Source organism: Lissotriton helveticus, chromosome 7 (assembly GCF_964261635.1).
Source record: "Lissotriton helveticus chromosome 7, aLisHel1.1, whole genome shotgun sequence".
Classification (NCBI taxonomy): Eukaryota; Metazoa; Chordata; class Amphibia; order Caudata; family Salamandridae; genus Lissotriton; species Lissotriton helveticus.
Genome location: NC_136068.1, coordinates 499,228,972 through 499,243,366, shown reverse-complemented (window position 1 = coordinate 499,243,366; position 14,395 = coordinate 499,228,972). Strand labels below are relative to the sequence as shown.

General features: G+C 47.3%; 1 protein-coding gene across 2 annotated transcripts in view; it reads right to left on the bottom strand.

Moving 5' to 3' along the window:
* Positions 1-14,395, bottom strand: part of KAT8 (lysine acetyltransferase 8) — a 340,257-nt gene that overhangs the window by 113,484 nt on the left and 212,378 nt on the right. For both annotated transcript variants that reach the window (XM_078652506.1, XM_078652507.1), the window contains exon 8: positions 2,662-2,755. In XM_078652506.1, coding sequence (XP_078508632.1) covers positions 2,662-2,755 — 94 coding nt within the window. The remainder of the gene's footprint in view (positions 1-2,661; positions 2,756-14,395) is intronic.

Genomic DNA, 14,395 nt, shown 5'->3' with positions numbered 1-14,395 from the left:
CGTTGATCGCCGGGCGGCGACAGAATGATCTGTCTCGATATCGTATGCCCACCTGGCAGCGCCGGAGATCTACCTCTCGATGTTGAGCGCCGCCTGGTTGATGTCAACGGAGGAACCGATACCTTCGACGACGAAGACTTCACCGTCGATTGATGATGCGCCGTCATCCAAGTCTTCGACGTTGTTTTCTTCGTCGCAGGCAGCTTCGACGCCGAAGGAGAACAGGTCGGGACTTCTCTCGACGTCGACCGTGTTCTTTTCTTCTGCTGCCTTTTAGGCTGCCTTTTACCTCTTTCAGAGAGGCCATAAATACGAATCCTCTCTCTGTCTTTGAGGGTTCTCCTTGACACGTTCTTGCAATGATGACAGCTGTCTGAAGAATGTGTCTCAGGGATCCAGAGGATACACAGAGGATACACACAGGGTGTGTGTCAGTCCTAGCCTTCTTCTTGCCACAGGAAGGGCAAGGGTCGAACAGGGAAGGCATATTTGAGAAAAATAACCTTTTCTGTGACACAAAAAAGGCAGCTCCTGCACTCTAAAGTCAAAAGACGTCGAGTGAAAGTGAAAAACTTGAAGATTATAAAGGTATTTTTGACAGAAAGTCAAAAATGGTTGGAGCTGAAAATCTAGGGTCCTGGCTGAAGGAGCCGCAAAGAACAACTGACCTAACTGTCACCCCTGAGGCATGATGTGAAGCTAGGGGTCATGGCTGCCTTAAAGGCATGGTGCCAGTTTGTTGAAAATGCTTTCATTTTCTATGTTTTTTGGTTTACAATGCAGTCTGTAGGCTAACAATGTCTACTTTATTTGCACTTTTCATGATATATGCCCTCAGGTGTTTTTTATATGTTTGCAAATAATCTTTATATGGGTAATTTCATTGTTTAGCCTCCTATTGGGAGCTGCATTGGTATGAGAAAAAATTATATATGTACATACATATATGTAGAGCTGTATATATGTCATTTCCATAAATACAGCATTGCTCTCGCACCCAAAAAAAACATTTAAAGGTTCCGCAGACGGCGAACCAAAATAGTTTAAAGCACCACAAACAGTATCATAAGATGCAGATTCTTGAGTATGTGTTCCACGACGAGTTGTTTATTCAGTCCACAGAAAAGGGGCCACAATCAGCCGACACGTGTTTCGTCGTGTGAGTGTGGTACAACACGACTCTTCAGGGCTTGTGGCTAGCCTGTATAATTCCAGGTCAAGTCCGTTCTTGGTAAACGGCGACCGGGAAACTCAAGAGGAGGGATCACACACTTCTGATAGATACGCCGAGACTGGTCAGCAGTCGTATTCACCATAAGGATCCCCTCCCGGTTACTGACTTACACGCACACGTGTCAAGTAAACGCTTGTTACATAAGCCAACGCCTTGAAGTTCAAACTTAAAGCGGAAACATACACACTTGTCTTCCACTCATTTCTCGAATAACCGCTGTCTGATCTAACGAATCCCGTCCACACTTGATGGATGTCCTTCTGAAAACATCCACCTTTCTAGACCTGAAATTATACAGGCTAGCCACAAGCCCTGAAGAGTCGTGTTGTACCACACTCACACGACGAAACACGTGTCGGCTGATTGTGGCCCCTTTTTTGTGGACTGAATAAACAACTCGTCGTGGAACACATACTCAAGAATCTGCATCTGCTCTTCTTATGATACTGTTTGTGGTGCTTTAAACTATTTTGGTTCGCCGTCTGCGGAACCTTTAAATGTTTTTTTGGGTGCGAGAGCAATGCTGTATTTTCTAGTTTTATGAAATTCATGTGTTTTTCATGTTGAGTGGTTACGGGCTTTCCCACTCGCTCTGCACGCACCTTACTATTACTTAGCAAGCTTTATACCCAGACGTATACACCAGGCAGAGCGCCTAAGTCATACTGAGTTTTTCCTAAAATTATATTATATTATTTCCGGGATCCCCGCACGTGGGCGGGAATATTCAGTGCTTATGACTATTGATGAGGATCCCCTGGAAGAGAATTCATGCATGTGAAACTATGAAAGACCCAATACTGGAGATCAGAGCATTCCTTAAAGAATCTCTTATGGCTATTGCAGGAATAGATCACAGGACAATTACTGGAGCACACCGATTTCTGAGAAGAAGTGACCATGGATTTTAGCTAAACACCAACAGAGGTCTGAAATCAGAAAGCCGAGACAGCCATTTAATGTGTATGGTATAACTTTACCGTTCTATGAAGTCATTAGATATGTCACATCAAACTCCAGTGGTTCAGAAGAAGCACTTTAAACTATTTCCACATATATGGTGGTTGTGAACGTCTATCTGCACAATCCAACACATACATTACAAAACCATGTAAAATGGATAATTTGAACAACCTCCACTCTGTGATTATGGAAGCCAGAAAGATTTTTTTTAAATGTATTTCTTTTGGGAGGGGAGGGGGGGTAAAAGTTTCCTCTCTAAGTGGGGGAAGAGGAGACTGAAATGTTGTACTTGATGAAGTCTGTCAAAATAGACAGGAGCTGCATATGCCATTCACTGTAAGTTATCTATGATCATTGTCGCACCATCTCAGTTGCCATATCCTATGTTTCATTACTTAAACATGATACATCTTCTCCTTGACGTGCCCCATTCCAATCAGCCCATCTCCATTAGTGCTACTCACTGAAAGCTATCAGGAACTTGCCATAGCCTCGTCTCTGGTATGGAGGCAGTGTAAGGATGCAGGCTACGTTGTTACCATCTGGAGATTCTTTTTCCTGTTTAAAATAAGAATAAATGGCAAACCGTTGTATCAGAAAGAAAAATACAATGACAGCAGCAGGATACAAACAAGTATTTCAGTAATGGATCCTTGGTCTAAAGTGGGAAAGAAGAAAACTTTCAGTCATGGAAAAACGATGACAGTGGGAGGAAACAAGCTGCAGCTAGAAGAAACCAAAGGCCTAGCATTCAGAGCACAGTACCACAAACCAGTTGGCCCACCTGAACTGGACGTTTTGCACACAAGGTGGCTTAATCCTCTACAAACAGTTGGGACAGAGAGATGGTTGTTTAATCCCTTACAATTTTAAGAATGCATCTTTTGAAGTGCTAAGGTCGCCCGAATACAGGGAGGGCAGTGGGAGGAACGGGGTATGAAAAGGGTGCAAGAATGAAATAAAAACAAGCACACAATACTCCATCTCTGGATCTTTATGAAAGAAAGCTTATGTAGATTTAGGAGGGGGAAGAGGTAAGAGTTTGAATTGTGTGACTATCTGGATGTAATATTGCAGAGGTGGACAGCTTTGATAAGGTATTACACATGTCCACTCCTTAACAGCATACCACCTTCTGGTGTCTTTATTATTCCCAATATGAGAGCAATGTACAATCCAACACATCTGTCAGCTCCAATAAAAAGTCCAGACCAAAATACGAGTAAAGATCTGGCCAACTGGGCTTCACGGGCTTCACAAACAGAGTACACTGGTTTATTGTAATACAATTTTTACCATTGCCCCATTACACCTGCAAGATCAAACCCATTACTATTGTTCGTACAACAGTCAAGATGCTGGAACACCTCTCTTTAACCATCCTGTTTTTAGCCCTTAGCCATCATCCCTTGAGCCTTCCTAACCCTTTAAACCATTGTGTGTCCTCTATACTCTACAACCTCAATAACTGAAGTTCTCAGGCTGTTTTGTAAAGCGCAACAAGCTCTCCAATTAGAGACATCTAAAGCGCTATTTGTAGGCAGCTGGGTTTCTTTTGCAGTACCCCGCCCCCCTTTTTGCCAGACTGCTGATGCACTTTGACTTGATGTGCCCTGGGTTCCTGCTGATCAGGTTCCCAGGGCACCTCTCTGGCCAAAAGGATGTCCCTTGTAAAAAGGTACCAGGTTACCAAATGCACTGTGACCAGGAAAGGTCTCTAAAGGCGAGCAGCACATATTGTTCCACCCTTAGATGTCCTGTATCTTAACACACAGACACTCAGCCATTGCATGCAGCGTGTTTTGGTGCAAAGAAAAGTGAGTGCGACATGGCAGGATGAACTGTTTTCACCAGGATTGTGCCCAGTATGAACTGTTTTCACCTATGTGCTGCAGAAAAAGGCTTGGATTGGAATATCTGTAGCATCAGAAAGTATAGGGAAACATGCAGCTTTCTATATGAACAGAGAAATGTGTTGAAACGCAACGATCAAGATGAATTCAGATGAATTTAACAAAGATTACAAACAAATGATTAAATTGGCAACAAAGTCTGTTGGATTTTTTCCAAATTGGCAGTGCGACAGGCAGTTGGAGTGTCATGTCGCTCCATATATTTTGGGTATCATCATTAGGCATGCATACACGTATTCATTGCTTTTCTGATAGAGCTTTCTAGCTCCAGAGCTCATACCATGTAATTTTCTCATGTGCCTGACAGTATAGGAAACTTTTGATAGCAATTTCCTTACACATTGGTAGGTGGCATTATGCAGTTTCGCATTGGATATGTCCAGCCCCAGATGCAACATCAAGACCACTATATCAGGGCCACCTATGTGCACTGACATCAGTTCCTTTCTTTCTGCGTATTCCGACACAGATCCAGAGCTCCTTCTAATCCTGTCAATTTGGCAGGATGTCTTCTCTTGAAAAATATCTAGTATGCAAAGACCATGTCCCGTCTAGAAATTAATGGGTGTAAACCTTGCAAGGACTGCCAATGTCTGAAGTCAGTAAAAGACACCCAAGATGTCTGTGTTTGGTGTTGTGGACCTAGGAACGAGACTGCATCGAGTGATTTATTGCTGCATGAAGATGAACACGAATGCCATCTGCGACAGCAAAGCCAAACAGGCGATCACAGAACTTCAGAGGAAGTTAAACAAGCATTTGCAATGCAATAGGTCTCGCATTAGGAAAGTTTGAGGTATTGGTATTGTAAATTACAATTTTTTTTATTTATGTGTTGGTTTTGAAAATAGCGAAATTAATAGATTTGTCATTTACAATGACAATACTTTTAACTTTCGCAAACGTGACACCTATAGCATTTGTAATGCAATATGTGTTGTATTTACATGACTTAGATGTATTAATATTACAAATAACAATGGGTTTCATTTTTTTAATAATTAATACTTAAATAAAAGTTATTGTAATTTATAATGGCAATAGCTTAAACTTTTGTAAATAACTTTTGGGAAGATTATGTTCTGTTCTTGGATTTTCATCACAATAAAATACACTGAAGTGAAATATCGACCTAAAAACCCTGTGGGCTACCTGGGCCTAGGGTGCCAATCTCGGCGCCACCTGAGCGAAGGCCGGCCCTGGATTTGCGGCATCATGTACCTCCATGCAGAGTATAAAAACATTCACAGTTTTGGCCCTTGGTAATGCACCCAGGCATTGCAGCACTTATCGTGTTTAGTTGTCACTCGGGTGCTGGAGGACTAGACTCAGACCAGCTGACAGCCTGGCTTTCTGCACCACAGGGCATGGTCCGATGGCTAGAGGCTGTAAGGCGAGGTGATGAGGCGAGGAACAAGGGACGGACTTTTAGGATGAAAGGGAGGGGAGCATGGGGGCATGCCAAGATAATTTTACCAGGGCCGTCCGTCATTGGTAGCACTTTTGTGTGCTACTGCTAATTGACGACCCTGTAAGCCAACACACCACTGGCTGCTGCTGTTTTGAAAGCATTATAACATTTAACATCACCCTTTAGGCTAGAGGTGGTCTTACATTTTATAACGCTTTTAAAAGAGCAGCAGTAGAGTGATGGTGTGAAGTGTTCCCTCGGGAGACTGGAAACTTGCAGGTAAAGCTGCCGGCGGGGAGTAGCAGCATATTGCAGCCAGGCTGCCTCATGGACCGGATAAAATCCTGTAGCAGGCCGTAGTTGGCCCGTGGGCCATAGTTTGGAAACCCCTGCCATAGAATATAATGTACTTGTAATCTGACGGACAGACTACCCGTTACATTTGTAATGGAGTATCCCTTTTTCCGAACTTTAAATCAGGCCCAAAGTTTCTTTCTCTAACCTCTTAATTTAAACTTTATGTTAACAGTGACATATTTTTGCCCATGAGGCAACAATTAATCCCCAGTAGTAAATTAAAATATCACATTTAGCTGCTGAAACCGGGAAATTAGGCATCCTGCGGAAAGTATTTTTTTCCACTGGTGGTTATTACCAATGGCAGTGTTGGTCTCTGGCGGTAGTCCATCTTGAGACTTTATTCACTCATTGATTTACCACCACTGTTATTTGTTTTTGGAATGAGGACCTTTATCTCTTGTTCCTGTTTAACCATGATTATAAGCTAGTATTTTTCAAAACCATGTTAGGGAGGTTTGACAGTGACCTGCGATCTGCTTGTTCCATTAGAGGCCTGCAGAGAAACAAACAGATGCTTCAGCTGGGCATTGGGAAAGCCTCGCTTATCTCTCCTCAGAATCGTTCTGTCACACACTGTCACACACTGTCACTCACTGTCACTGTCACACACAGTCACACACACACACAGACACACACACACACACACACACACACACACACACACACAGTCACACACTGTCACACACACACACACCCCCGAAAATGAAACTGAGCTTGTGACATTTACAGAATGGTGATGAGTCCGTTCTAGTAAAATAAATAGCAGGCACGCTGTTAACTATATAAAGGACACTGGAAAGCACTCCCTGGTGAGCAGCCGTGAAAACAAAAACCTTACTTAGCAAATTGTAAATGGAATACGCCTGGAAGCCCCGGCATCGTCCTATTTCTTATCGCCGTCCTCGCCCTTTGTAATGTATCCGGCACCAGTTTTCCTGTGCACCGTTTCTCGTGGGTGTTAAATTGGGTAACAGGATAGCCCTGTCAGTTGCCGAAAATAAGGGCACAAATCTCAGCATAAGAGATGCCCTGACTCTCTTACGCTGGTAAACAGATAAATATTATACAGACGGGTTCTGCGTTTCGTTTCCGAGTCACTCTCTGTGTCCTCAATTCCGCATACATGTTGGTGCCCTAATCCTTTGTAAACCTAAATATCAATATGAATAATTTTCTTCGATCGCAGGAGACTAGATTCAAGGTTCAGCATTTGGCACCAGGACAGTGTGCGTCATTGAACTTTATACATCAGTTTTATGATGCGCTTTATAAGTCCCATCACATCCACGGGGCCACTTCAGTGTGCTAGGAGAGGGGTATTTCAAGCAAAGCCAACAAGCCAGCAACAAAACAAAAAAAATGCGTGGTGAAAATGAGGCCTGACACGCAAATAGGATTTCCGTCCGGGAGAAAGGAGAGGCGTGACACGCACGAACTGTCCTGAAGGGGCGGAGAAACAACGGAGCGGGCTGCGGAGTCTGGTCCCGGAGGGACAGGACGAGAGGAGCCGGTGAGGGGGGGCGTCGGGGCACATTGACGGTGCCCACCCCCCCAGCGATGGAAGCCCTGCGTGTGCCCGGTGAGCGGGGTTGGGAGTGTGTGTGTGCGCGTTTGTGTGTGTATGTAAGCGGGGGGCGGCGCTTGTATGTGCCTGCATGTGTTGTACCTGTGTGTGTGCCTGCCTGTGTGTACGTGTGCCTGTGTGATGTGTGTGTGTAGGGGTGTGGGGTCTGGCTGTGTGCGCACGGGAATATGAGGCACGAGAGGGGCACGGCGCCGTGCGCGCCCAAGAGGTCAAATCTGAGCTCGTGCCCCTCTCATGTCTACATTCCCAAATACGGGCCACAATAGGTCTTTCGCTGACGCTCGACCTAAAAAAAGCCTGGTCCCAGTCAAAGTTAAGGGTGTGCTCTCGATCTCTGGACCAATCTTGTGATTGTTCATCGAAGTCCAGCCACGACGACCCAAGTACCTCAAGGACACAGAGTAGTTATCCTTGATCAGAACTGATTCTGCAACTGATCCTGATGTACCTCAGACTTTCATGGGGCATTGGCAAAGTCTGAACAGCTAGGTGAGCTGAAATTGGCCTTGAACAAAATCTTTGGTACCTCACCAGGTCACTTAAGAATGCCTTTAACCCTTAATTATCAATGGTGGCCTCCAGTCAGGTTACTGCCAGCGTTTCAGTCCCAGACTGCGCTACCAGACCTTGCTTCGAGTCGTCCCCATCCCTGAGGCCGGTTCCGCTGACTCCAATTCCAAAGAAACGACCATGCATCTCCTACAACTCCTCCTGACAGGGTCAAGCACATAGAGATGTTCACCAAGCGCATGTTTTCCATTCATCAGCCTTAACCTCAGATCTGTCAATACTAGTTGCCTTCTGGGGAGGTATTCGCACGCATTGTGAAACAGAGTGGTGGACATCTTGAAGCTGTCCTTGTGGCACATGTTAGACTGTCAGTAATCCTAGTGCTTACCCAGTCTTTGCTCCTAGCCCCACTGCAGCCGATTAAACGCTGCTTGGGCTTTGATTTCATTGCGGCCGCCATCTTGGGTTTGAATCGGGCGAGCAGTCTAGTGCTCGGCCCCTCCCGCCCCAGTAACTACAAAAAGACCTCTTCTCACACTAACACTGATTAATAGTGTGTGTGTGATTGTCCTGAGGCGGAAGCCGGGACTTGTATGCTCCGAGTGTATTCCTTGCCTGCACATTTTAACAAGCATTTGCAATGCAATAGGTCTCGGGTTAATTAAGTTTGAGCTATTGGCATTGCTAAATATTGCAACACCAACTGCAACAAAAGCTATTGGTGTTGCATTATTTAGCAATGCCAATAGCTCAAAATTTAATAATGCGAGACCTATTGCATTGCAAATGCCCCTTATCCCACGAGGATCTCACAGCGGCCAGTCCATCCCAGGCCAGGGTGCTTCAATGGCCGCCTTCATCATCTTTCAGAACAAACAACCACCTCGGCGCTGCGAGTCTGACCACTATTGTCTTCTGACAGAGCGATCGATACTAGTGCATTAATTAAAGGTGCAACAGAGGCCGTGTTGTTAGAGGCCAACTGAACAGCAGCCCGGCGCGCTCCGCCTCAGTTTGTCCTCGCGATGCCAGGCCGCGGTCGCTGCACGTGCAGGCCCGGGGCACATGCCCGGTCAAGAGGGTGCTCGTGAAACGCCCCCCCTCTTGCTGGAGCTGTGAGAGGTCTCTTCAGGCCTTGGTGGCGAGGCTGCATCCACTGGTGACTCGCTAACAAAGATATAATAACCCCTGGCCAAGGCCAATTAAAGAGGGCGGGGGCCCCACTTAAAGCCCTGCTTGCCCATTTAAAGCACTGATTGCAGGGTACTGATGGGCTGTTACCGCATGCCTTTGCCTAATAACATTATCTAGCAGCACAATTCCCGTAATAAATAGTTCAAGGGGGATTTGCAAGATTTTCTGGTAAAAGCTGGCTTTCGGTTTTACTTTCTTCCAAACCAGCGAACGATAAAACAGACCAGCAAGGTCGCTGTGATTAAGATAGCATAGTTGACGCTGCAAAACCACATGGCGCAAATAAGGACTTCCATTGTAACAGCAAAACGAAAAACAGCCTTTTAGTAAAAATGCCCTGTTCCTTTCGGGAACTGATAAAACGCTCTCACTTAATGCACTTTCAAACAGATGACGTGCATGTTTACATATTTTCCTCTTGACACTTTTCTCTGAAACCAGAAACGTCTTAATAAAAAGTACGTCGAAACAGTGAAGCTTGTTTTACAAGAACGCGGTGGTTTTCTGAAACAGCACATAGGCACGAACAGCACGGTCTGTTATTCGTAGTGCAGCTTGATTGCTGAATTCTATTCTTTCCATCTTCCAAATGTGTATGAATAAAACACGAAGTAAAATAAAAACAAGAAGAAAACAGAGCTGCTCCAGCAATGGGAAGGAGGGGGCCGTTCAGGGAAGCTGTTATCAGCGCCGCGCACCTCTCTGCAGACTCCCCCTGCATTCCAGAAAGGCGCGCAACGCGATCCGGACTGCAATGAAATGCCGTGGAGACAAGACCTGGCCGCGCGCACAACGTTATCCTATGGAAAAACGCTGCGCGCAGCCAGGTCTTGTATCACTTCGTCGTCTTCAAACTGCTGAGACGCCGACTATAGTTCTCTGGCGAGAACGCGCTTACAGCGCGTTTCTAGCCGAGACCTAAAAACTGCACTTTGATTTCGTTTTTCACCTAAATTCGTTTTTAATACTTGTGGCACATGTTAGACTGTCAGTAATCCTAGCGATTACCCAGTCTTTGCTCCTATCCCCACTGCAGCCGATCAAACGCTGCTTGGGCTTTGATTTCATTGCGGCCGCCATCTTGGGTGTGAATCGGGCGAGCAGTCTAGTGCTCGGCCCCTCCCGCCCCAGTAACTATAAAATGGTCCCCTCCTACCGGGAGCGCAGCGGACGCGCCGGCGGCGCGCCGAAGGCAAGCCCGTCTGCGCCCGGTCGGGCCCAGGGGCCGGGGACGCTGGCCGACTCATCTTCTACCCTGCCAACACCCTCAAACAGCTACAGCTTTCCTACCCGCCGCCCTCTCCTGACACAGTGAGGCGGATTAATGCCGCTGGCCTTGCTTGCAGGGCATTCAACTCTTCCAGCTGCGGCAAGCATACTGCGCTGCCAGCAAGGAGTGAGACATTCGTCCGGGAGATGTATCTGAACACACGCTCCCTGGTCAAGCACCAATCTGACATCTTCATTCTCCTCTCCAATGAAAAACCAGATATATTACTACTTACAGAGACATGGCTTACTGCTGATTCCCACCCTGATATCTTGGCCGCCCTCCCACCAGACTACTACATCCTTCATGCTGACCGCCCTTCAGGTCGCCCTGGGGGCAGGGTGGCAGCCATCATATCAAAGCAATTCAAATTTATTGCCATGGCATTTCTTGCTCTGCCAGAGGTAGATAATCTGGTCATCAGCCTGGAAACGGTGGCTGGTGCCCTCACACTCATACTCTTATACTGGCCCCCTCACTCCATGCCCTTATTTCCTACCACCATGAGTGAACAGCTGTCTAACCTGCTGACACACCACGCCAGAATCGCTCTTTTTGACGATTTCAATTATTGGTTCAATGACGACAAAGCTGGCCCCCATGCCACGGAATTGTTTGAAGCTCTTACCAGCCTCAACAAATTTCCGCGCCCACCCATATCAAGGGTCATACCCTTGATCACATCTGGACTCATGACCTAGTGCTATCTCAGCCACTCATCTCCCCATGTGCCTGGTCGGATCATTATTTAATTGATACCACCATTACTGTCAGCGGCAGGGTCACGGCCCCCATTATGGCAGGTGGACTATCGCGCAAATGGAGTTCCTACGACTCCCAAGGCTTCCTCGCGGCCCTGGCCAATACCCGATCCGCCACCAACGTCCATGCCAATATTGATGCAATGGAAGGCGACATCTGTAACTGGCTAAAGACGGCCAGTGACCAATTCGCCCCCTTAACCAAATTCCCACGTACCAGACATAGTAACTCACACAGATGGTTCTCCAGCGATCTTAAAGAACACAAACTGAAGGTGCGTCAGCTGGAACGGATCTGGAGACACAATTATGCCGACTCAGATAGACTGCTCTTCGTGGCAGCTCGCAAAGAATATAAAAGTGCGATTTCTTCGGCTAAATCTGCACAGGTCTCCGACCAAATTTTGTCCGCTCATAATAAATCGAAGGAAGTCTTCAAGATTATGAATGAACTTACCACGGATGATAGAACTCTACCTGCTCAGACTCCAACTCAAGAGACTTGCGACGCCCTTAACTCTTTCTTTATCGAGAAAATTGGCAAAATTAAGGACTCCATTCCCCCCCTCACCCATGTGCGGCCCTTAGACACCTCTCTCAAAAACCGACTATCTTTCACCCAGCTTCCTGCCCTTGACCCTAACACCTTAGCTGAGCTCGTGGCCCGGGTCAAATCAGGTTCTCCCAATGACTGTGGTCCTCCCTCGGTCCTCCGGGACGTCTGCCTCAAACTACCGGATCATATACTACCCCTGCTGAACGCTTCCCTCTATACTGGCACGGTTCCCAGTTCCTTCAAGGAGGCCATTTTAGTGCCTCTATTGAAGAAACCTGGTGCGGACCCTGCCGACCTCATCAACTATCGTCCAATATCCCTCCGGCCCTACTTGTCCAAGCCTCTCGAGGCCCCGTCACTCGGTGCCTCTCAAACTTTGTCGAGAGCTCCTGCTATCTTGAGCCCAATCAGGCCGGCTTTAGGCCGGCCCACTCCACCGAAGCTGTCATCTTGGCAGTACTGGACGCCCTGAGGGGGAACGCTGACGTAGGGACCCCCCAGGCCCTCGTGCTCCTGGATCTGTCGGCCGCGTTCGACACGGTGGACCATGACATCCTTCTCCACCGTGTCGGACAGACCGGCATCCAGGGCCCTGCCCTCAAGTGGATCGAGTCCTTCCTCGTCGGCAGAATACAAGCCGTGCGTCTGGGCCCTTTTACGGCTGCCAAGAGTCCCACGACTTGTGGAGTCCCTCAGGGCTCATCCCTCTCTCCCCTCTTGTTCAACTTATACCTTCGGCCACTGATTCATTCGCTCAAGAATTGGGATATCACAGTATTTAATTACGCCGATTATTTACAGATCATCTTCCCTCTTGACTCTCCTGATGCTGTCAACAGCTTCCATTCAGTCATGATCCACATCCAGCAGTGGATGAACCACAATCAACTGAAATTAAATCCTGGAAAAACTGAGCTTCTCCTTCCGGGGAATAGTTTAGTACACTGGGGTCCCCAGTTCTGGCCCATCGAGTTGGGCCCCCCTCCCGCCCCTGTCAGCTCGGTGAAGAGTCATGGGGTGGTCATTGACGCCGAGCTCTCTCTTAAGGCCCAAGTAGGGGCGGTGATCTCCGCATGCATGTTCCAGCTTCGTAAAATAGTCCATCTACTGCCGCATGCGGCACTGGTCCAGGTTGTCATCTCCCTGGTACTATCCCGCCTCGACTTTTCGAACTCTTTATACCATGGACTCCCACAATCATTGCTCCGCCGTCTTCAAACCGTGCAGAACCAGGCGGCCAGACTTATCCACAAAATGCCAAACTGGCAGTCTGCGAAACCACTGCTGCGCAAATTGCATTGGCTGCCAGTTGAACAAAGGGCGGCCTTCAAGATTAGCTGCCTGACTTTTAAGTCCTTTCACTGTACCAGCCCTGTTTTCCTCAAAACACTGATTAAGCAGCACCGACCAGCGTGCAATCTCCGGTCGGCTCACCTCCACCTGCTGGTCGCCCCCAAAATCATAACAAACAAGTTTGGTGGCCGCAGATTTGTCCATCTGGCCCCCAAACTATGGAATCTTCTTCCCCTGCCCATTAAGTCTAGCTGCTCTCTCCTTAATTTTAGGAAGCTCCTTAAAACCTGTCTCTTCACTCAAACCGGTTAGTCTGCCTCTTCACACTCCACGCACTCTGTACCCTAGCGCCAGGAAACTTATGGTGTCAGTGCGCTCTATAAATGTCACTTAAGATAAGATAAGATCAGGACATCCAGACAACCCTGAAATGTTGCATCATGAATGGCCAGCCCACACCGAAGTACTCAATCCAGCCTGACTTGGATACGACTATCTGAGTACGGAAGTAGAGGAAAGCCTGGTGCTTCAGCGTCACACCTGGATTCGCTCAATGGGCTTATCTACTAATGTCTAAAAAACTTTGATAGACTTACCCCTTGACGGCTTTAGGCTGTTTGGTGCAAAGACAGACTCTACCATAGAAGGGTTTAAAGAGTAAAGCAACTGTTTGCTCTGCAGGTCTAGCTCCATCCGTTCAGCACTTTCCTTAACAGTTTTGCACCTTTCAAGGCTTTGGTAGATTCTACCACCAGAGGCAATGTCAGGACGTACCTCAACAGCAACAGCTCTGTCAGTCCTATTAAGGTAGAAGCAGGAGAGCAGGGTGACAACGTCCAGGCCATCAGGGGCCACAATCTATTCTGCCCCCTAACCCCCCACCTCCCGGAAAAACGCTTTAAGGCACCCTCTGCATCACATGACTGCCCAATGGGAGGCTGTATCACCTTCTACATCCCAAGATAGGGGAGCATCACATCCGACCAATAGGTGCTCCAGATTGTGGAGCAAGTTTACTCCTTACCCTTTGACTTGCATCCCCCGGACATGCCACCCACACCACAATGCCTCCAGGAGGACTGCTTGTCCATACACTGACTTGACCAAGGTAGCCACTGAGAGCGTGCTGGCATCCGAGATTTAACTGGCTCTTACTCCTGTTATTTCCTGGTGCCAAAAAAGAATCCAGGACTCTGTCCTATTCTCGATCTTCATCCTCTGAACTTCTTTCTCCAGAAGTACAAGTTCAAATTGCTCACTACAGCTCAAGTTTTTCTGCCCTACATCCCAGTGAATGGATGGTGGTGTTGGATCTGCAGGGCACCTATTGTCACATATCTGTCCA